The 24,603-nt window shown below is 42.8% G+C and overlaps 1 protein-coding gene across 18 annotated transcripts in view; it reads left to right on the top strand.

Annotated features, from left to right (window-relative positions):
- Window positions 1-402: 402 nt before the first annotated feature.
- Window positions 403-24,603, top strand: part of nrxn3a (neurexin 3a) — a 504,060-nt gene continuing 479,859 nt past the window's right edge. For 16 of the 18 annotated variants that reach the window (XR_006657440.1, XR_006657442.1, XR_005995385.2 and 13 more), the window contains exons 1-2: window positions 403-655; window positions 21,343-22,611. Coding sequence is in view for 14 of the 18 variants with exons in the window: in XM_041848285.2 (XP_041704219.2) it covers window positions 21,906-22,611 (706 nt within the window). In the remaining 4 variants the exon portion in view is untranslated. The remainder of the gene's footprint in view (window positions 656-21,342; window positions 22,612-24,603) is intronic. The other 2 variants (XM_041848286.2, XM_041848287.2) reach the window with 1 other exon arrangement.

Here is a 24,603-nt window from a genome sequence, read left to right on the forward strand (position 1 = left end):
GTGTCTCTCTCTCAAAATGTGGAGAATTTTAGACAGTTTTATACAAATCATTTATTTTTCAATTTGTTAATACAAATAGGCGATGTAGGCCTATCTGGAGGTTCGTTTGAGCTTACACATCACTTTGTAACCCATATATTTGTCAGTTAAGTATGAAATTAGTAATTTGCAACTTTTCCACATTACACTGTTTGTGCAACACGCTGTGCAAATATTACCGTCACTACCGATTTTCAAACCGTAGCCTATCCCAAACACACACATGCCACTGCATGCTCCGTGAAAATCATGCCTTCACTGCTGTGTCTCTCCCAGACCACGCCTTTAAATGGCGTGCGCGCGGAGGTGGTGCTGAGGAGAGACCAGGAGAGGGCGGACCCGTGCGAAGTGTGTGTGAACATCCCGAGATCGGTCGCCAGTCGCACGGATCGAGCGCGCCGCTCTTGTGATGCACTGTAGCCGAGACCGACCGGAGAGGGACAGAGGAAAGAACAGCCCAGTAGCCCCGCTTTAACGACTGGTACTGTGTCAGAAGTCTCGCTTTAATCTGCGCGGTGTTTATTCAGTCTACTCTGTTTTTTACCGAACCTGGATTTAAACGTTACCGGAGTTTATTGTCGGATTATTATGCATTGGATATTATCCCATAACTAAGGTCAGTCGTGCTCTATTTTCTACTTGCCAAAGGGCTCCTCTTGCCATTACTAGCAAACATCCAAAATCTAGTTCTAATCGTTCTTTCGGAACAAATTTGGATTGGAATGGGGATGTTATAGTAGACATTTTTTACGTCTGTAGTTTCGGCTGTATACAGTCTGGAACAAGTTGGACGTTGGGAACGTCGGCATGTTTTCAATACTACCGAATCATAAACTAAGCATTGCAATATAATAGTAATATCCATTGACTGGAAACATAATGATATCGACGAATAAGGTCACTGCCTGATGCAGGGTGGTTTACGGGTAGGCCTATAAATGGGGCATTCCGGCCATGTCGGCTCCGGTGATTCTCTGCCCATTTCCCGGTCAACGAGGCCAGGGTGACAGGCATGGGCAAGCCCTCCGGGACTGACAGAATTACGGTCACATCGCTCAGCTCGTGGCCACTGGCACTTTCCGCTTCCACAGGCAATATTTATAATCCGAATTATTAATCTTTATCAAACACAGAATGTTAGGGCAATATAAGAAGCATAAACGAAGCTAAATAAATGCTTGCTTAGGCTACGATGCTCTCTTCCAAACCACGCATTTCGTTCTCGCCTGGAAAGTAGTGTTGAATAATGGATACAGGGGTGTCCAGTGTCTTATGACCGCCAGCGTGCATGGGGCTATTTTAAAATGCCAATGACGGTTCAGAGTAAACAAATTCATTTAACGAACCGGTTTGGCATAGTCAGGGAAAACAACAGATAGGCTATGGCCAAAATAAGACATTAAATATGTTGTCTGTTTTGATACTGTGAGATAAAACACAACTCAGACATGGAAATGCTGCTTTGAATTTGATATGGGGACATGACCTTCTATGTTCCATTGATTGCCCCTACACTGCAGACACCATGATGGAGACCAGACATTTGGCTTTCCCCCTTTTCCCTCTAAAATCATATTATTTTCCAGATGAATTCGTATATGCTCATTTTAACGAAATAGACCCATCTCCATTTAGAAGATCGAGGAGAAGAAAGCATTGTGTCTCCATATGGACATTTTTTCACATACATAGGTTGTTCATTTGTAACAGATAAAACATAACATACAACCTGAAAATATAATATAATACGTTAGAGTAAAATATTTATCGTCAGATGAGTCTGTATTTGGATTGTAAAATAACATGTTTTTAGGCGACCGGTGGAATTCGTCCCTATGGAATCAAAATGAGCTCGTGAGCTCTGCAGAACGTCGAGGGAGGGTGTTTTTAGGGTGCTGGTGATCTACATGAAATCTTACATGCATGAACACGCTGGTGTTTTTTTATTTGAAATGAACCATGTAATGGAGCCAATCTCTCACATTTAGAAGAATGCATGTGGGATTTGAGATTATCAATATCTAACAGCGCATAAAAAGACAAAACAATTTTGCAGTAGCAATATAATACCCCTAATAACTCCCTTCATCCTTATGTTAAATCATGCATTTTAACATCATTATTTACATTTTAGTCATTTAGCAGACGCTCTTATCCAGAGCGATTTACAGTTAGTGAGTGCATACATTTTTTCATACTGGCCCCCGGTGGGAAACGAACCCATAACCCTGGCGTTGCAAGCGCCATGCTCTACCAACTGAGCTACAGGAGGCCTAGTATCATGTTTTGTCTTAAATCAGGAATAAGAAGATATGTGGCCTAAAGTGTAAATCGGCTTGGATAAATTCCTGTAGGAAAATCCTGTAGGAAAATCTTGTAAGAGATCACAAAATGGTGGTTAAAATTGTCACATTTTGTCCTAATTATTTTTTCCATTAAAGAAACCTTCGATCAGCACCTTCGCCAGTCGTGACGAAATAGTAATAAAACACACTGCAATTTGCCAGCAGAAATGGTGACGTTTGAAGTTAATTTATCATTGTGGCACACATTCGATGTTTGGGATTTACAATGTAATAGGCTTAGTGAATACATCAGAATGCAGGGAAACTCCTAATCAGGCTTTTTCAACGGGCAGAAATGCCTCAGAAATGGGCGTGACCCCTGAGAAATGCGTCTCTTTTCTCACACTGCAATGTTTTTATTTTATTGATAGGCCCTACATAAAAAAAAATACATGATTAATCATTAATAAGAAAACAATCTTTTATCTAGTTAAAATGCAGTTTTCCCCCACAAAATATACACGTTTTTGTTTTACGTTGATGTTTTCCACGGATATTATTACACAAATATTAGGCCTAAATGCCTGGTAAAATAAAATATGATAACGAAATCTTTTTGTTATTAAATAATTTCAAGAAAATAAGTAGGCCTAGGCTAATCGACATTTCCTCCGTTTAGGCCTACACAGAAAGACACAAGAAAGATGAATTTAATATTTAAGTGATGTAGGCTATGCGGATTCCCTGTGGTTGTTGTGTGGTGGTGTGATTTGGCTGTAGTGGCTGCGTGGTGCGGGGCCGTGGTTGGTGCGTGGTTTAATTTGGCTGTCCTGCTTTCTGGGCGCTGGTTGGCAGGCGATTAACTGCTCTGACAAATCAACCGAAAACGGCCAAGGGCTCTCAAGGAAACGTTAATCCGTATGGGCGGGAGAGGGGGCACAATATTACTCACAAAATAGGCTACTACTCACAATATCATTGAGGATGCTCCTTTTCCCATATAAATAAATACAAAACAGTGTTTCGATGTTTTTTTTTTATTGTATGATGATTGTAACATATTTTTGACGCAGTTTAAAAATGGCCTATTATTATTTTTCTCTTGAATGAGTAGGCCTATTTCACACGCAATTTAATGCAGTTAAAATAATAAAATATTTAACGGGCATGATTAAAGCCCGTTAAGGAGGGTAGAAAAATAATCTCCGGTTGTAGAAATTGCGTCATGCCTTCCTAAATAAAACGACGTTCAGCAGCTCACAGTAATTTCATGCTTCTGAGAAAGGCCCTGCGATTTCATCTAATTCATTCTGTATAGGCCTATTTGGTGTGTGTGTGTGTGCGCGCGCTCGCGTGCACATGCGTGTTGGTGTGCGTGTGTGTATGTGTGCCTAAAACTGCACACACCCACAAGGACGGATTACACATAGGTGTCAAATGACCGAAAGAAAATTGAGGGTGCAAGAGATTATAGTAAATGTAAAGCAACATACTAACAATTATAATAAAAACTCAATTTCTATTGCACCATTTATAACAAATATAAAATATATTGTTTATACTTTTGTGAAATGAAAGGTATGTTTATTATATGTTCTCTGGGGTGCATGCTGAGTCTTTCCTTACTACGCAGACGTTGCTGCAGAGTGATGTATGGCAGGAATAGAGTAGTGAAATGATTAGGAATATTACCAGCATTATTATTAACAGTAAGGCTATACATGTATGTAGACATGGGTTAGTATTGGTAGTGTGTGTGTGTGTGTGTGTGTGTGTGTGTGAGAGAGAGCGAGAGTTTGTGTGTGTGTGCTGCAGCAGAGTGATGTAATGCAGGATACGGATTATTATAATTAGATAAATAAAGATGAAGATAAACTAGAATAATTTACATTTTATTTTCTCTGTGGTGTGAGGACTGGCCATACATATGCGTTAACTGTGTGTGTGTGTGTGTGTGTGTTTGGCAGAGCATGTGTTGCAGTAGAGTGATGTAATGCAGGAGAGGGGGTGTTAATAATAGTTTAGAACGATAGATAAATCAAACAGGGTTTTTCTGGGATGCAGACCTCGGGTTGATTGCTTAGTGTTGGTAGCATCGTAGCAGTGTGTTTGTGTGTGTGTGTAGCAGCAGTGTATTGCTAGCAGTGTTTGTGTGTGCGTGGGTGGGTGTGTATGTAGCCGTGTGTGTGTGAATGTGTGTGCGAGTGTGTGTGCGTACGTGCGTGTGTGTGTGTAGCAGTGTGTGGGTAGCATCGTAGTAGTGTGTTTGTGTGTGTGTGTGTGTGTGTGTGTAGCAGCAGTGTATTGCTAGCAGTGTTTGTGTGTGCGTGGGTGGGTGTGTATGTAGCCGTGTGTGTGAGTGTGTGTGCGTGCGTGTGTGTGTGTAGCAGTGTGGGGGTGATGTAATGCAGGAGAAAGGTGCTGCAGCAGAACGGCTCTCCCCTCCCCTCCGTACCCCGTCACCCAGAGGAGGTGTGTCTCTGTCTCTCTTCCTGCAGAGAGCTGGATGCCCACGCTCTCTACCCATGCTGGGTACTGGGCTGGGCACCAGGCTGGGCACCGTGCTGGGCACAGGGCTGGGCACGTGGCTCTGCCCGTCTGGCTGTGGCCGCTTGTGCCCATCGAAATACTAGAATACTTGGGGGGCAAAAAGTATTTTTCTCCCTTCACTCCTTTTCTATGGTGAAACTGGTGAAATCGTGCCTGTTTGATCATATTCTAAAACGGACCATGCTGTCTATTTTTCCGTCCTTCTAACCACGCTGTGCACCAGTCTTCACCTATGTCTCTGCCCGTCTGTCTGTAGCTGGTGGAATATACTAACAAATGGATCCCCCCTCCTTTTTTTAGATCACAAGTGTAATGAAATTGGATAGGTGTAAGCAACATGGTGGGCAACTTTGCCTACACCTACTCAATGCTGTAGCATTAATTTTTATTTAGTCTGTGCCTGTTTGCCTGTACCTGTCTGTGTGTAAATACTGTTATAAAGATATTTCCCCCCTCCCTTTTTTCTCCCGCTTCTTTCTCATCCCATTCTTTCTTAATAATAAGGATGTAACACAACAGAGTATGTGTATTATTTGGTCTGTGCCTGTATGTTCAAATACTAGAAAAATGAATAGAAAAATGAAAATACTTTCTCCTTCATTTTCTTGCCTTCCCTTCTTCCCTTCATCCCTCGTTCCTTCCTTTCTTATTTGTTGTAATTGCTGATGTTGGACACAATTGAGTAAAGTGTATTGTTTAGTCTATGCCAGGCTGTCTGTGTCTGTACAAATAGAAAAATCATCCCCCTCCTTTCTTTCTCTCCATCCCTTCCTGTGCTCATCACTGAAACAAAATTGGATAGGTGAGAACAATTTAGGGGGAGCCTTGCTTTCCTCCAATGCTCTTAGATTAGTCATTAGAGAATCATTATTTAGACTGTGTCTGTGTACCAGAAAATGCATCCGCCCCTCCTTTATTAGTCCGACCTCTCTCCCCATGATCATCACTGATGTAATACAACTGGATAGGTGTTAACAACATGGAGGGTTTTTTGCTAGGACCCATCCAATGCTGTTAGATAAGTGATGGTTGGAAGGTTGGAGGGAAGGATGAGATGTTCAGGTATTGGAAAGGGGTCTCGCTATCGGAGGGGATGCATGAGTGTGAGTGGTTCAGGTGGAATATCTTTCTCTCTCTCTCTCTCTCTTGCTCTCTCATACTCTCCCTCTCTCTCTCTCCCCACATCCCATACACACATGACTGGTTTAGTTCTGGCTTGCCGTATTGGTCGGTGATGTCATCCACACACAGTTCCAGGACTGTGTACCTCCTCCAATTCTAAGAAAGAGAGAGAGAGAGTGTGTGTGTGTGTGTGTGTGTGTACTGCAGGGGAGAGAAGGTGTGTGTATAAATGTGTGTGTAGGTTGGCAGCAGGGATATAGGTGACTCACTGTTTACAGTGTGTGTGTGTGTGTGTGTGTAAAGTTTGCGTGGAGGAGGAGATGTTTTGTGGAGGACTGGAACATCGGAGAATCTCACAGAATCTCACAGTAAAATGTGTGTGAGACAGAGAGAAAACTCGACACATCCCTCCTTCCACCTCTTCCGTTATATCAGCTGACTGCCACAGAGGACATTTTGTTGCAGCGTCTAGAGTGTGTGTGTGTACTCAATGCACCTGCAGTGGTACGTCAGTGAGGTGTGTCTGTTTGACAGTCAGGGCCAATGAAGAGTCAGCTCTTATTAACATGGCTCTCTCAGATTCCCTCTCCTGCCTTCCATCCCTCCATCTCTCCCTCCGCTTCTTGTTTTCTAATGAGAGGCCAAATGCCGGCTGCTTTTGTCCCTGTGTGTGTCTTCTCTGTGGGGAGCGGCAGACTCCTATCAATGGGAACAATGGTCCATGCAGTTTAGCCTTTTAACCCCTGCCCATCCACCTGCAACAAAAGGAGAACACACACACACACACACACACACACACACAGCAGAGAGAAGGTGTGTGGGCTACTGCCAGGGTGAAGTATCAGTTACGAGTATCAGTTACGAGAACCACCCCCGCCCGGTGTGTTCCGGTCCAGTGGGCCAATGCTGACTGCTGGGGCCTTTGTCCTGTGGTGCTGAGACCGTTGGCAGGGACACAGGGAATATTAGATGCCTATTAGGTTACCCTCTGTATGGGGCGGTGGAACTTAACCCTGCTTATTGTTATCGGAAGACGTAAAGTCCCTCTCAACATGGAGGAGAACTATAGATGCATTTAACTGGCCTGGATAGGCATACTAAACCATACTGGGTAGAAGCCAAGCTTTCTATTTGTGTGTTCCTGGTGAGTGTAGGCTACTGTAGATGTCTCCGGTCGTGGGGCTGGCTGCTGATGGCCAGACGTTGGCTTGTCATTACATCACTACAGTGTCACAGAGCAGCGTATCCCAGCGATGACACACATCAAGCTGATATGTCAGCAGGGATTTGACTGTGTGTCTGAGAGTAGTGCTGGCATACTGTACGCCCTGGCTTCTATTTGGGTTGGGGAGCAGTGGAGACAGTGTTGAACTGGGTGGTTCTCTCGCTCTCTTGCTCTCTCTGTCCATCTGTCTCAATCTCTCTGTCTTTTTGGTTTCTCTATCTCTGCATTTTGAATAGTAAAAGCCTATGGTTATCTAGAACCTTATCTGTGTCTAAAGTATGAAAAATGTTTGCACTCACTAACTGTAAGTCGCTCTGGATAAGAGCGTCTGCTAAATGACTAAAATGTAAAATGTAAAGATAGAGGGAAATGTGGGTCAACTTAGTGTGTATTTTGTTACCTCGAAAACAGCTCTCATGAATGAAGAGAACAGTCATCCTAAAAGGACCTGGCATAAACCATTACATTCTCATTAAAGGAAAACTCCACCCAAAAACTATCTTTTGGTAATTGTTTCATTAGTCCATTGTTGATATAGTCCCAAAATGTTTTGCATGTCAGCAATCATTTTCAAGATATCTAACTTTCAAAATACAGAAATCTGGCCCTTATGATGCATTTTGAGTGGGATATCCTAGAACAGATTGGTGATAGAATGAAAGAAACACAAACATTTCGGAAGAAATGACATAAACCAGACCCTAATGCCAGTTTTTAATATTACAAAACACAATGTTTGATGGGACTAACGATAGGATAGTTAGGTTAGAAAACATGTTAGCAACAATCTTGAAGCAAATAATGACTTCACCGGGGAGAAATGGAGGGAATTGTCCGACGCATGGTCACATGGTCTCTCTAGACTTTGTACCTGTGTAGGTATTGGGGTATTTCTTGTCTCTGGCCCTACGTATTTAGGTCTCTAGAATTCTAGTGTCTCTCCTTCCTTTGTTTTGTGTTTTCTCTCTGTCCCTCTGTATGGTGCAGTCAGCAGAAAGCCCTGTTCATTCCCCTGGCCATCAGATAAGGGCCATCTCTGCTGGCCTGATTGATAGTCATGGGCTGCCAGCAGAATAATGGTGCTAATTTACCTAGCAGATGACAGATAGGGCCTAGTCCTTTACTGAGGAAACAAAAACTGCCACTTTTAATTAGGTTTGGTGACTGGTAATTGTATCTCTAACATCAGATACAATTAATTGTGCACACAGATCCTGCTTTTTTATTTGTTATGGTTCAATAGTACAGTATTTGTCTTGTGTTTGCAAAGGAGCATGTCTTCACATGTCCTTAGCAGTTAGTAGTGATGGCTCGTTCTCAAACTAATGTCTCTTTTTGGTGAATGACGGTAACCGAATCGCATCGGTAAAAGAGCCGTTTATTTGGCTCCCCGATTAGCATACTGCTACTACTGCTTTTTTAGCTTCAAACAACGATTATCTGCAAAAAAGTAACAATCATTCTCTGAAGATGATGAATCCTTACTACAGAAACAAACGTGAGGAGAGCTTTTCATTCTGGTCCATGAAAATGTTTGCAGTTTGTTGAAAAAAAAATCTTATTTGAACACACATTTCAAAATCTGACATAATGAATGGTAGTCTATGTTTGCTTAGCGATTTACCGAAATGTCTGTTATTTTTGGTTTTTAAACAACTAGCCTAATTGACCGACGTCGGTTCAGTTATTTGAATTCCATATTTTTATTTTTTTCTGCAAGCTCAATGCGCATTTTCTCACTGCACTCTCTTCTCTAGAGATAAATCAGATAGATCAAGTCCGAACTGTGTAATGTAGTTTCCAACAGGCCAATATTCTACATAGTGTAGTGCAGAAACCGTGGTAATTAACTGCAATGACCATAATGCATTGCACGCCTACTTGTCCGGAGACGGAGAGAAGCACAGATTATCCATTATATCAGAGCGGAAGAGGAGGAGTGAGGCCCAACTCAGCGAAAGATCTGTCTCCCTCCAGCACGTAGCATTTTTTCGTGGTTTCACCCACAAAACAAGGAGTTTTTGTATGGAGAAAAAATGAATGGCTCATTTGCTACGTGAGGTTAATTTGATCGAATAGAAGTTTCGTAATGCTTAAGTTGTTATGAGTGTACTGATATAAGTAGGACATGTGACATCCTGGTAACTTTGAGAAAAAACACTTTATATCGAAGTTGTCTCGAGATGGCTATGCATATTCATGGCATGAGGCTAGTAGCATAGAATTTCTCATTTTTTAAACATTTTAAAATTTTTGTCATTTAGCAGACACTCTTATCCAGAGTGACTTAACAGTAGTGAGTGCATACATTTTCATACTTTTTTTTGTACTGGTCCCTCCTTTGAATACAGTCATTTGACGTCAACAACTCTCATCGAATATTAAAAAAAGGATTACAATAATTAGATATATCCACAAATCCAAAGAAAGGATAGGCGGCAGCTAGACAGCCCGCCATGCCGCTGTGTGGACAACGACTCCCTTTGTTAGGGCAGAGAGACATGTATCTTGTCAGTAAATCCATAATCTTTGATTATATTGACCAGATACTCTAGTGGCCACTATAACAATTAAAATAAATGTCTTCAAAAATGGAAAGCAGTCAGGAGGCAAGATCAGGTGGGACTATTCTAGCCAATGAGAGGGCAGATACACATTTGGACAACAGGCACAACGGTTTCCACTAGTTACCAGAGCCACAGAGTTAAAATTAACTTTAGGTTAGGTTTAAAATCACATTTTAAGAAGATACATTGTAGAAATAGGCAGGGTTTATGACTTTATGGCTGTGGTAACTAGTGACGACCAGGCACAACTTCGATATAAAGTGTTTTTTCTAAAAGTTGCAGGGATGTCACGTGTCCTACTTATATCAAATCAAATCAAATACATTTTTATTTGCCACATGCGCCGAATACAACAAGTGTAGACATTACCGTGAAATGCTTACTTACAGCCCTTTTTTTTTCCTATAGTCCACAATCATCTCCTTTGTCTTGATAACGTTGAGGGAGAGGTTGTTATCCTGGCACCACATGGCCAGGTCTCTGACCTCCTCCCTATAGGCTGTCTCATCGTTGACAGTGATCAGGCCTACTACCACTGTTGTGTCGTCGGAAAACCTAATGATGGTGTTGGAGTCGTGCTTGGCCATGCAGTCATGGGTGAACAGGGAGTACAGGAGGGGACTGAGCACGCACCCCTGAGGGGCCCCCGTGTTGAGGATCAGCGTGGCAGATGTGTTGTTACCTACCCTTACCACCTGGGGGCGGCCCGTCAGGAAGTCCAGGATCCAGTTGCAGAGGGAAGTGTTTAGTCCCAGGATCCTTAGCTTAGTGATGAGCTTTGAGGGCACTATGGTGTTGAATGCTGAGCTGTAGTCAATAAATAGCATTCTCACGTAGGTGTTCCTCTTGTCCAGGTGGGAAAGGGCAGTGTGGAGTGCAATAGAGATTGCATCATCTGTGGATCTGTTGGGGCGGTATGCAAATTGGAGTGGGTCTAGGGTTTTTGGGATAATGGTGTTGATGTGAGCCATGACCAGCCTTTCAAAGCACTTCATGGCTACAGATGTCAGTGCTACGGGTCGGTAGTCATTTAGGCAGGTTATCTTAGTGTCCTTGGGCACGGGGACTATGGTGGTCTGCTTGTAACATGTTGGTATTACAGACTCAGTCAGGGACATGTTGAAAATGTAAATGAAGACATTTGCCAGTTGGTTAGCACATGCTTGGAGTACACGTCCTGGTAATCCGTCTGGCCCTGCGGCCTTGTGAATGTTGACCTGCTTAAAAGTCTTACTCACATCGGCTACAGAGAGCGTGATCACATAGTCATCCAGAACAGCTGGTGCTCTCATGCATGCTTCAGTGTTACTTGCCTCGAAGCGAGCATAGAAGTGGTTTAGATCGTCTGGTAGGCTTGTGTCACTGGGCAGCTCGCGGCTGTGCCTCCCTTTGTAGTCTGTAATAGTTTTCAAGCCCTGCCACATCCGACCAGCGTCGGAGCCGGTGTAGTATGAGTCAATCTTAGTCCTGTATTGACTCTTTGCCTGTTTGATGGTTCGTCGGAGGGCATAGCAGGATTTCTTATAAGCGTCCGGGTTAGAGTCCCGCTCCTTGAAAGCGGCAGCTCTACCCTTTAGCTCAGTGCGGATGTTGCCTGTAATCCATGGCTTCTGGTTGGGGTATGTACATACGGTCACTGTGGGGACAACGTCATCGATGCACTTATTGATGAAGCCAGTGACTGATGTGGTGTACTCCTCAATGCTATCTGAAGAATCCCGGAACATGTTCCAGTCTGTGCTATCAAAACAGTCCTGTAGCTTAGCATCTGCGTCATCGGACCACTTTGTTATTAACTGAGTCACTGGTGCTTCCTGCTTTAGTTTTTGCTTATAAGCAGGAATCAGGAGGATAGAGTTATGGTCAGATTTGCCAAATGGAGGGCGAGGGAGAGCTTTGTATGCGTCTCTGTGTGTGGAGTAAAGGTGGTCTAGAGTTTTTTTTCCTCTGGTTGCACATTTAACATGCTGGTAGAAATTAGGTAGAACAGATTTAAGTTTCCCTGCATTAAAGTCCCCGGCCACTAGGAGCGCTGCCTCTGGATGAGCATTTTTCTGTTTAGTTATGGCCTTATACAGCTCATTGAGTGCAATCTTAATGCCAGCATTGGTTTATGGTGGTAAATAGACAGCTATGAAAAATATAGATGAAAACTCTCTTGGTAAATAGTGTGGTCTACAACTTATCATAAGATACTCTACCTCAGGTGAGCAAAACCTCGAGACTTCCTTAGTATTTGATTTTGTGCACCAGCTGTTGTTTACAAATATACACAGACCGCCACCCCTTGTCTTACCGGAGTCAGCCGTTCTATCCTGCCAATGTAGCGTATAGCCCGCTAGTTCTATGTTGTCCATGTCGTCGTTCAGCCACGACTCTGTGAAACACAAGATATTACAGTTTTTAATGTCCCATTGGTAGGATAACCGTAGTCTTAGGTCATCAAATTTATTTTCAAGTGATTGAAGATTGGCTAATAGGATTGATGGAAGAGGCAGTTTACTCGCTCGCCGTCGGATCCTTACAAGCCACCCCGACCTACATCCACGATATCTCTGTCTCTGTCTCCTGCGAATGACGGGGATTTGGGCCTTGTCGAGTGTCTGTAGGATATCCTTTGCGTCTGAATCATTGAAGAAAGAATCTTTGTCCAATACGAGGTGGGTAATCGCTGTCCTGATATCCAGAAGCTCTTTTTGGTTATAAGAGACGATGGCAGAAACATTATGTACAGAAAAAACACACATAATAGTACAATTGGTTAGAGGGCTGTAAAACGGCAGCCATCTTCTCCGGCGCCATCTTACACTCGTAACAACCTAACCATTACGAAACGTCTATTCGATTGGTGAGCTAAAAATATTTAGAATTGTCGCCAGGGGGCAGATGGAAGCTGTGTTTGTAGGCTACAATAACTTAGACTTCAAGTCCACTGGGCGTTAGTTTAAGTAGCCTATGTAGGCTACGTGCAGGTTACAGCGCGTCTCGTGTGAATTCTTATGGTGATTAAATGCACAATATTTGTAGAGGTTAGATGTATTTTTCGTTAGGGAAAATCCTTTTTTTTTATATCAATTGTTTTATGATATGTTCAAGGCCACCAACATAAATTAATGGTTATCTCAGCGCCTGTGTGGTCCAACCAGTGCAGCCACACATATGCAAGAACAGGCATAGGTTTGAATCCGGCCTACTACTGCCCTTTGAATTTTTTGAGAAACATTGTGTTTTGTAATATTAAAAACAAGCATTAGGGTCTGGTTTATGTCATTTCTTCCGAAATGTTTGTGTTTCTTTCGTTCTATCACCAATCTGTTCTAGGATATCCCACTCAAAATGCATCATAAGGGCCAGATTTCTGTATTTTGAAAGTTAGATATCTTAAAAACTTGATTGCTGACATGCAAAAACATTTTGGGACTATATAAGCAATGGACTAATTAAACAAATACGAAAAGATACAGTGAGGGAAAAAAGTATTTGATCCCCTGCTGATTTTGTACGTTTGCCCACTGACAAAGACATGATCAGTCTACAATTTTAATGGTAAGTTTATTTGAACAGTGTGAGACAGAATAACAACAAAAAAATCCAGAAAAACGCATGTCAAAAATGTTATAAATTGATTTGCATTTTAATGAGGGAAATAAGTATTTGACCCCTCTGCAAAACATGACTTAGTACTTGGTGGCAAAACCCTTGTTGGCAATCACAGAGGTCAGACGTTTCTTGTAGTTGGCCACCAGGTTTGCACACATCTCAGGAGGGATTTTGTCCCACTGCTCTTTGCAGATCTTCTCCAAGTCATTAAGGTTTCGAGGCTGACGTTTGGCAACTCGAACCTTCAGCTCCCTCCACAGATTTTCTATGGGATTAAGGTCTGGAGACTGGCTAGACCAGTCCAGGACCTTAATGTGCCTCTTCTTGAGCCACTCCTTTGTTGTCTTGGCCGTGTGTTTTGGGTCATTGTCTTGCTGGAATACCCATCCACGACCCATTTTCAATGCCCTGGCTGAGGGAAGGAGGTTCTCACCCAAGATTTGACGGTACATGGCCCCGTCCATCGTCCCTTTGATGCGGTGAAGTTGTCCTGTCCCCTTAGCAGAAAAACACCCCCAAAGCATAATGTTTCCACCTCCATGTTTGACGGTGGGGATGTTGTTCTTGGGGTCATAGGCAGCATTCCTCCTCCTCCAAACACGGCGAGTTGAGTTGATGCCAAAGAGTTCGATTTTGGTCTCATCTGACCACAACACTTTCACCCAGTTCTCCTCTGAATCATTCAGATGTTCATTGGAAAACTTCAGACGGGCCTATATATGTGCTTTCTTGAGCATGGGGACCTTGCGGGCGCTGCAGGATTTCAGTCCTTCACGGCGTAGTGTGTTACCAATTGTTTTCTTGGTGACTATGGTCCCAGCTGCCTTGAGATCATTGACAATATCCTCCCGTGTAGTTCTGGGCTGATTCCTCACCGTTCTTATGATCTTTGCAACTCCACAAGGTGAGATCTTGCATGGAGCCCCATGCCGAGGGAGATTGACAGTTATTTTGTGTTTCTTCCATTTGCGAATAATCGCACCAACTGTTGTCACCTTCTCACCAAGCTGCTTGGCGATGGTCTTGTAGCCCATTCCAGCCTTGTGTAGGTCTACAATCTTGTCCCTGACATCCTTGGAGAGCTCATTGGTCTTGGCCATGGTGGAGAGTTTGGAATCTGATTGATTGATTGCTTCTGTGGACAGGTGTCTTTTATACAGGTAACAAACTGAGATTAGGAGCACTCCCTTTAAGGGTGTGCTCCTAATCTCAGCTCGTTACCTGTATAAAAGACACCTGGGAGCCAGAAGTCTTTCTGATTGAGAGGGGGTCAAATACTTATTTCCCTCATTAAAATGCAAATCAATTTATAACATTTTTGACATGCGTTTTTCTGGATTTTGTTGTTGTTATTCTGTCTCTCACTGTTCAAATAAACCTACCATTAAAATTATAGACTGATCATTTCTTTGTCAGTGGGCAAACGTACAAAATCAGCAGGGGATCAAATACTTTTTTCCCTCACTGTAGTTTTTGGGTGGAGTTTTCCTTGAATGAAAATATAATTGTTTATGCCAGGTCCTTTTAGGATGACTGTTCTCTTCATTCATGAGAGCTGTTCTCGAGGTAACAAAATACACACTATTTTGACCCACTTTTCCCTCTATCTTTAGAAACAGATAAGGTTCTAGATAACCATAGGCTTAGGAAACCAAAAAGAAAGAGAGATTGAGATAGATGGACAGACAGAGCAAGCGAGCGAGAGAACCACCCAGTTCAACACTGTCTCCACTGCTCCCCAACCCAAATAGAAGCCAGGGCGTACAGTATGCCAGCGCTACTCTCAGACACACAGTCAAATCCCTGTTGACATATCAGATTGATGTGTGTCATCGCTGGGATACGCTGCTCTGTGACACTGTAGTGATGGAATGACAAGCCAACAAGGGTGTTTCACAACCCCTTGACCAATGTAATGTATTAAAAATAGCTTGTCATCAAATCTCTTAGCTAAGTCCGTTGGCTCTCAAAGTTGTCCATCAAACCCCGTTTTATCTTCACCTCAGCTCTTGAAGTGAAGCGCACTACACTCCTGGTTCTTGGCCTCTTAGCTAGATGCAATTAGAGGTAATTTGCACTTTATTACCTTCTGCCTTTGTAATATTATATATTTCTAGAGTAAGATAAGTATTTCTAAGATATAATTCTGCTGTTGAAATTGTGTTTTGAGGACAAATGTAAATAAAATGGCTATGCCTAACCAAGAAATAATCTGACAGAAAAAGTTGAATCTCCTCTTTTTAGCTCCCCATATTATCTCTGTTTGTTGGCCAACAAGCCACCTTGTCATTGGCATAAAGAGTGAACAAAAATATAAACGCAACATGTAAAGTGTTGGTCCCATGTTTCGTGTGCTGAAATAAAAGATTCCAGAAATTGTTCATACACACAAAAAGCTTATTTATCTCAAATGTTTTGCACAAACTTGTTTACATGCCTGTTAGTGAGCATTTTTTCTTTGCCAAGATAATCCTTCCACCTGACAGGTGTGGCATATCAAGAAGCAGATTAAACAGCATGATCATTACACAGGTGCCCCTTGTGCTGGGGACAATAAAAGGCCACTCTAAAATGTGCAGTTTTGTCACACAACACAATGCCACAGACGTCTCAAGTTTTGAGGGAGCGTGCAATTGGCATGCAGATTGCAGGAATGTCTACCACAGCTGTTACCAGAGAATTGAATGTTCATTTTTCTACCATAAGCCGCCTCCAACGTCGTTTTAGAGAATCTGGCAGTACGTCCAACCAACCTCACAACCGCAGACCACGTGTATGGCGTCGTGTGGGTGAACGGTTTGCCGATGTCAACGTTGTGAACATAGTGCACCATGGTGGCGGTGGGGTTATGGTATGGGCAGGCATAAGCTACGGACAACGAACGCAATTGCATTTTATCTATGGCAATTTGAAAGCACAGAGATACCATGACGAGGTCCTGAGGCCTATTGCCATTAATCCGCCGCCATCACCTCATATTTCAGCATGATAATGCACAGCCCCATGTCGCAAGGATCTGTACACAATTCCTGGAAGCTGAAAATGTCCCAGTTCTTCCATGGCCTGCATACTCACCAGACATGTCACCCATTGAGCATGTTTGGGATGCTCTGGATTGAGTTCCCGCCAATATCCAGCAACTTCGCACAGCCATTGAAGAGGAGTGGTACAACATTCCACAGGCCACAATCAACAGCCTGATCAACTCTATGCGAAGGAGATGCGGTGCATGAGGCAAATAGTGCTCACACCAGATACTGACTGCTTTTCTGATCCACGCCCCTAACTTTTTTTTTAAAGGTATCTGTGTGACCAACAGATGCATATCTGTATTCCCAGTTGTGAAATCCACAGATTAGGGCCTAATGAATTTATTTCAATTGAATGATTTCCTTATATAAACTGTAACGCTGTAAAATCTTTTCAATTGTTGTATGATGCGTTTTTATATTTGTTAAGTATAGTATGCATTCACCATCACATGTACTTTAAATTATATTGTGAAATTAATTTTCATTAATGCTATTGAAATTGTAAAATTCTTTCAGTGTCTCAAGTACCATATTCCTTTTTATGAACTTGTGCACATTGATATTAAGTCAACATTGAATGATCGTAATTGAAACTGTACTGCCCACAGACTTTGTTTGATGTCAGTCTTCATTGGAGAGTACCTGTGCTGGGGGGCATCTGCAAGATGGTGCTGGCAGGCTTTAATAATAAATGAATGTCAAATCAATTGCACTAAGTTGTTGTCCTTTTTGTTTGGTGTCACAGTTTACCATAAGGTGTAAAAAATTACCAAACTAAATTTGTAACTAGTACTTAAGTAGTCTTCTGACCGGATACTTTGCTACTCTAACTTAAGTAGTTAAGAAGGCTAATTTTACTTGAGTAAACTACAATCTAAGTAACAGTACTTTTACTTAAGTACAGGTTTTCAGTACTCATCCCACCTCTAGAAATTATACATAGCCTAACTATAACACGTTGGCAAGCATCGACAATGGAGGAACATTTATTGTTAATCAACTGATTGCCCAAATTAACTCATCAATTTAGCCAGGGAAACACAAACAGTAGATTATTGGTTTCACACCTTTCATTATGTGATTATTGATAGCCTAACAGGTAGCCTACAAAATGAAGCATATTGGAATACAGTGGGGGAAAAAAGTATTTAGTCAGCCACCAATTGTGCAAGTTCTCCCACTTAAAAAGATGAGAGAGGCCTGTAATTTTCATCATAGGTACACGTCAACTATGACAGACAAATTGAGGGGAAAAAATCCAGAAAATCACATTGTAGGATTTTCAATGAATTTATTTGCAAATTATGGTGGAAAATAAGTATTTGGTCACCTACAAACAAGCAAGATTTCTGGCTCTCACAGACCTGTAACTTCTTCTTTAAGAGGCTCCTCTGTCCTCCACTCGTTACCTGTATTAATGGCACCTGTTTGAACTTGTTATCAGTATAAAAGACACCTGTCCACAACCTCAAACAGTCACACTCCAAACTCCACTATGGCCAAGACCAAAGAGCTGTCAAAGGACACCAGAAACAAAATTGTAGACCTGCACCAGGCTGGGAAGACTGAATCTGCAATAGGTAAGCAGCTTGGTTTGAAGAAATCAACTGTGGGAGCAATTATTAGGAAATGGAAGACATACAAGACCACTGATAATCTCCCTCGATCTGGGGCTCCACGCAAGATCTCACCCCGTGGGGTCAAAATGATCACAAGAACGGTGAGCAAAAATCCCAGAACCACACGGGGGGACCTAGTGAATGACCTGCAGAGAGCTGGGACCAAAGTAACAAAGCCTACCATCAGAAACACACTACGCCGCCAGGGACTCAAATCCTGCAGGGCCAGATGTGTCCCCCTGCTTAAGCCAGTACATGTCCAGGCCCGTCTGAAGTTTGCTAGAGTGCATTTGGATGATCCAGAAGAGGATTGGGAGAATGTCATATGGTCAGATGAAACCAAAATAGAACTTTTTGGTAAAAACTCAACTCGTCGTATTTGGAGGACAAAGAATGCTGAGTTGCATCCAAAGAACACCATACTTACTGTGAAGCATGGGGGTGGAAACATCATGCTTTGGGGCTGTTTTTCTGCAAAGGACCAGGACGACTGCTCCGTGTAAAGGAAAGAATGAATGGGGCCATGTATCGTGAGATTTTGAGTGAAAACCTCCTTCCATCAGCAAGGGCATTGAAGATGAAACGTGGCTGGGTCTTTCAGCATGACAATGATCCCAAACACACCGCCCGGGCAACGAAGGAGTGGCTTCGTAAGAAGCATTTCAAGGTCCTGGAGTGGCCTAGCCAGTCTCCAGATCTCAACTCCATAGAAAATCTTTGGAGGGAGTTGAAAGTCTGTGTTGCCCAGTGACAGCCCCAACACATCACTGCTCTAGAGGAGATCTGCATGGAAGAATGGGCCAAAATACCAGCAACAGTGTGTGAAAACCTTGTGAAGACTTACAGAAAACGTTTGACCTGTGTCATTGCCAACAAAGGGTATATCACAAAGTATTTAGAAACTTTTGTTATTGACCAAATACTTATTTTCCACCATAATTTGCAAATAAATTCATAAAAAATCCTACAATGTGATTTTCTGGATTTTCTTTTCTCATTTTGTCTGTCATAGTTGACGTGTATCTATGATGAAAATTACAGGCCTCTCTCATCTTTTTAAGTGGGAGAACTTGCACAATTGGTGGCTGACTAAATACTTTTTTGCCCCACTGTATAATCAAATAGCAAGGGGCTTATTGCAACCATCGATGGCACTAGATTATCGCCAATTGTTGTCTCGTTAAACCATCAATATGCACTAAATTCACCCGCAAAGCTGATCTCATTTGCAACCATTACTGTTCACCTCTACCGCTCCCTAAAAGATTTTGTCGGTGTTACCTTAGTCAGAGATCTGTATATAATGACGAGATGCTCATGTCTCCGCCCTAACAATGTGAGTAGTCCCAAAGGCAGGAAGTAGGCCCCTGTAGCTCAGTTGGTAGAGCATGGTGCTTGCAACGCCAGGGTTATGGGTTCGTTTCCCACGGGTGGCCAGTATGAAAATGTATGCACTCACTAACTGTAAGTCGCTCTGGATAAGAGCGTCTGCTAAATGACAAAAATGTAAAATGGAAGGCAATAGAAATGCATTGAGCTTATTTTGGCGAGAGTGAGCCCTCTCGCTTCGCCTCCTCCTCTCTGCCTTACTCCTGCTTGCAACCAAAGTATTTCAATATATGTTTGCCCTCTAGTTGGTATTGCCATCTGAATAACATAGTAGTTTTTTTAACAGATTAAGGGCGATTTATCTATTTTACAAGCATTCTGCACAATAGAAATAAAGTATTTCCTGATTTACCACGGCAAATCTAGTATGGCAACTTACCTGAATGAATGGAAAATAATGTTGCTTATTATTTTATTTGTTTACTATTTATGTTATCCAAAAGTGTCTGGTATGGTAATTTATTACTATTGTTATATAATAATAATAATAATAGATTGAATTTGTATAGCGCTTTTCATTATAGCAAGAATCTAAAAGACACTCTTAAAACATCAAAACAAAACATTTCAGTTAACCTATTGACAGTTCTGGGTGGAAGATCTACCACGGTCATCCACAGAGGCAGATGCAAGTCCAACAGGTCACATCCTGTGTCCGATCCCACTCTCCATGCGCACCTTCCTCACCCGTGCAGTCCATGTCTCTTCTGACTTAGCCCAAATGAAGGATTGAGCAGGGGGGAAATTATGTCAGATCCAGGAGGGAAGCAAGTCAGAAGTCAGGTCACCTCTTGCCCTCCCCAGTTGTAGACTCCTTGGTAAACTCCTCCGAAAAACATGTAGCACCCACCTGGGTGAAGCCATGCAGCCAATAAGCTTATCAAGATCAGGGGTAAAATAACCCTGGACTGTCCATATTTGAAGTGTGTAACTACATCAAGTCAATCGGGAGACAGCGTTATTTGTGCCAAAAGGGCTTGGGCCGGAATCAAACCCACACGGACACCATAGTCCTATATGTGCACATTGAAGGAAGCGACCCTAACAGCTAGACCACCCTAGGCCACAATTGAACTCAATTCTGACAGTTCATTCGTCCCCTTAGGATACACTAGACACTTGTATGTCATAGCCTAGTGGAGACCAATATCTATCTTGTGTTATTAAGCTGTATATAGAACTACGGTTTTTGATGTGTATAGCTGCATTTCAGATACATTTCTGTACATTTGAATGTTGCAGTAATAGGACCTTGGCCTATAGCGTTTGAGCGAGCGAGCGAGAACATTATTTTAAGATAGCGAGCCCTACTCCCAATGACTCGACTGCCCCCACATGGAGAGAAAAATAACAGCTAATTTTAGCCAATCATGAGGCTCATTTACATTTCCTGATGCATCATTCTCTGCAACAAAAGAGTGATCAAGTTAAGATCCGACAACTGTAATGTATTGTGCAATTAATGTCAAAAAAATTATCGATACCGAATACAGTGATTGTTTTTTAATAATCGAACCAAAACCGAACCGAACCGATCTCAAAAAGCACTAATCGCTCAGCACTAGGCATTACATTAGAGATGTGCAATTTTTTTGGTTTTAGGTCGATTCTCAAGCATCTTGAATGAAGAACCGCCTGGGAGCCAAATAAACAGCTCTTTTATGTGAACAGAGCCAAATGATCCAGCTCACCGAAAAGACTCGGAAGGCCCATCACTAGCATTTTGTACAAATGAATGTGAAATGAATAAAGATGGGTCCTCTTGCTGAAGTAGTAGCGAGGAAAAAAGGCCTGTCTGAAAATATCAATCTGTGTCTGAAAACCTAAGATTTACAGATTGTCTGAAAATCAATGTTGTGTGTGTGTGTGTGTGTGCACGCTGTGTGTAATTCCTATGCTTCCTTTTTCTGACAGTGATGGAACTGAGGAGATCCAGAGGCTCCCCTGTGAACTACAAATCCCAGCAGGCAACATGAAGAAGGACGTCCCGGTCACCCTGACAACCAGAAGAGCAAGTCCAATTGGACATAACGCCATGATTACCCATAGCAATCTCTTTGGACTGTAAAGGATTACAAAGGTCGAACTTTCCTTTCCAACAAAAGGAGAAACTAGTTTAGACTCTTCTCCCCTTTCCCGCTCTCTCCCTCCTCCTTTCTTTATCTAGGAGGAAAGGCACCTGCAATTCTAGCTACTGTCCATAGCTTCTCAGCGATGTGCATGGCCTATGACTGTTACTTAGCCTACCTACGACTGTTATCCCAACTACCACCCTACCCTACTCCCTGCTGATTTTGTACTAAATCTCTCAGCAGTGTCAAACATATCTGAGTACACTTTTGGATACAACTGTGGATACTCCCTCTAGAATTGGATACTTACTCTAAGACTTTTAAATCAAATCTAATTCAATGCTATCTAAGCTTTCAGGAATATAAACTCCTTCCTCCTCTTCCTCTTCCTCCTCCTTGTTGACCATGGATGTGCTGGGCTTGTCTGCGAGGCTGCAGCTGTTGCTCTCGGCCCTCCTGGGTGTGTGTCTGAGCCTGGAGTTCACCGGGGCCCCCGGCCAGTGGGCCCGCTACCTCCGCTGGGACGCCAGCACGCGTAGCGACCTCAGCTTCCAGTTCAAGACAGACGTGTCTACGGCACTGCTGCTCTACTTCGACGACGCCGGCTATTGCGACTTCCTGCAGCTGATGGTTGTGGAGGGCAAGCTGCAGCTGCGCTTCAGCATCGACTGCGCCGAGACTGCCATGGTGTCCGACAAGCGGGTCAACGACAGCAGCTGGCACTTTGCGACACTGAGCCGCTACGGCCTGAGGACGGTGCTGGGGCTGGACGGCCAGGTCAAGGCGGACGAGGTGCGGCCCACCGGAGGTAGTCGCCAGCACATGAAAATTGTTAGCGATCTGTTCCTGGGTGGCGTACCGCTGGACATACGTACGTCGGCGCTTACGCTGCCCACGGCACGTGATGCCCCACCCTTCAGAGGAACGATCTCAGATCTGAAGTACGGGAACACGGAACCGGTTCTCCTCAGCAGCTTGAGGGTCCGTCTGGAGTCGGAGGGGCGCTGTACGGAGAACCTGTGCGAGAACAGCGGGAGCTGCACCGTGGTGGATGGGGAACCCGTGTGCGACTGCTCCAAAACAGAATACAAGGGCCGCTTCTGCAATGAAGGTAAGATCTGATACATTTTTATTTCCTTTACTGTTCCTGAATGTCTACATTTGTGCATAGCCTTATGTTTACCTTTTAACAACACAAATTTTACCAATTGCATTTCAGCTTTTTGTCTTTCCTTCCTTCATCAGTCCTAATCAATATATAATGTTCATGTTATTCCAGAGGCTTCACTGACCTACTTTGAAGCATTTTTACTTTGTTGTTGATTAAGTCGTCTCTCTCAGACTCAGTGTATGCTGTCCCTGTGAGGTTGGAAAAGCAGAGCGCTAATCTAAGCGTGGTTAGCGACACGGTTAGCCACCAAGGTGCAGGTTAATGTGACCGCCCTGCAGGGACTGAAAAGGACGCCTATAGAGAGAATGGGGGCCTCCTGAGCCCTTTTCTTTACCAATCATGCGATGGCAGGTGTTAAAATCACATCCTTTTGTGTTGCAGAGCATTCTGGAACTGCTTTGATTAAATCACAACCTCCATCTCTCTCTTCTTCCTCCACAGCTGGTATTGGTTAGACCCCAAATTGATTTTTTATAAAAAACATTTTGGTTAGGTTTTTTATTCTTACGATTTCTTAGAAGGAGCACAAGAAAGGCCTTTTTATTTGTAAAGGGAGAGTGAATGTTATCTGCTTTATAGCAGAGGGTTTTCTTTCTTTTAATTGTTACATACTGTATGCAATGTGGTCATGCATTTATAATATACAGAGGTAATGTCAGTTCATTTGCTGTTTCTGTCTGCTGATATAAAATATACATTTTGATGTATTGTATACTACATTTTAATTCAATCTGTCCTCTTACAATAATCCTGTTATTGCAGCTATAGGAACTCTTCAGAATATTAGGTGCGGATATCAAAATGATTCCGATTTTGTTGGGGTGGGCAATCAGAAAACAAGTAACAACTCCAGGCTTTTCCCTTTCCTTTACATTCAGATCCTGTGAGAAAATAAAAGGTATAAAAGGATACTACTGTTTCTAATATTCTCTTATTCTCTTATTTCTTGGCCTGTCACTTTAGTAGGTTAGGTTTTTCTCTCTTTACAGAGCATAAAGGCAATTTACATCCGATTTGGCATCAAGCCCAAACATTAACCGACAGAGAAAAGGGCAGTGAATCTGGAATGTAAAGATAACGTTGTTTCTATGTCAGGGAGGGGCCTCTTTATAAAAGGGAGGGGCCTCTTTTTCCTCTGTCTTGATGAGCGTTAAGCTGCTTTGGTTGAATTGAAGCTATTCAGTCGACTGGGAGAGGAAGCGTGTGTGACAGCGTGTGCCCTGGCGGCTGGTTCTCTCTCACTGTGGACACATCCTCACAAAAGGGTGCAAGAAAAGAAAATGGCTGACCTATATGTAATTGACAATGTTAAAAACCCCAGGAGCATGTCTGTGTTGCATCTCTATTAGAAAGGCCCATAGAGCTATCGATAGCTAGAGACGCTATAGACCCACTCTGATAGGGTGCTTAGTCACAGTTGTAAATGAGAACTTGTTCTCAACTGGCTTACCTGGTTAAATAAAGGTGAAATAAAAAAATAAAATAAAAAATAGGGTGCTTAGTCAGGGGTTGGACCTGTGTGTGTGTGTGTGTGTGTGTGGACCAGCCCTGTTACGGGCCGGGCAGTGAACAAGGAGCTCAGACAATCATAAAATAAATAATGCTATTTACTGGGGTCAAGCTGTATTTATGTGGACGGCACGCCAATGTACTGCCGCTTTAAATATACCGCCGCTGGATCGTGAAAATACGTAATCTACACTCAGACATAAATACAGTCTACACACACACTTTCCCACTTTTTTACACTCCCCAGCCCATAGAACTCACCACTCACGTACGTCACAGCTTTGTGATAGGCCTACATAGAGAAGCAGGCACACAACTTTCATAATAAGATAAGTACATGTAATATGGTTGTAGTAAATGAGTAGTAATCTAGTAAAACTTGCCGCTAAAACCAAAGCTTTGTACACAGTAGGCCTATTTCCT

This window comes from Coregonus clupeaformis, chromosome 25, assembly GCF_020615455.1.
Source record: "Coregonus clupeaformis isolate EN_2021a chromosome 25, ASM2061545v1, whole genome shotgun sequence".
Lineage (NCBI taxonomy): Eukaryota > Metazoa > Chordata > Actinopteri > Salmoniformes > Salmonidae > Coregonus > Coregonus clupeaformis.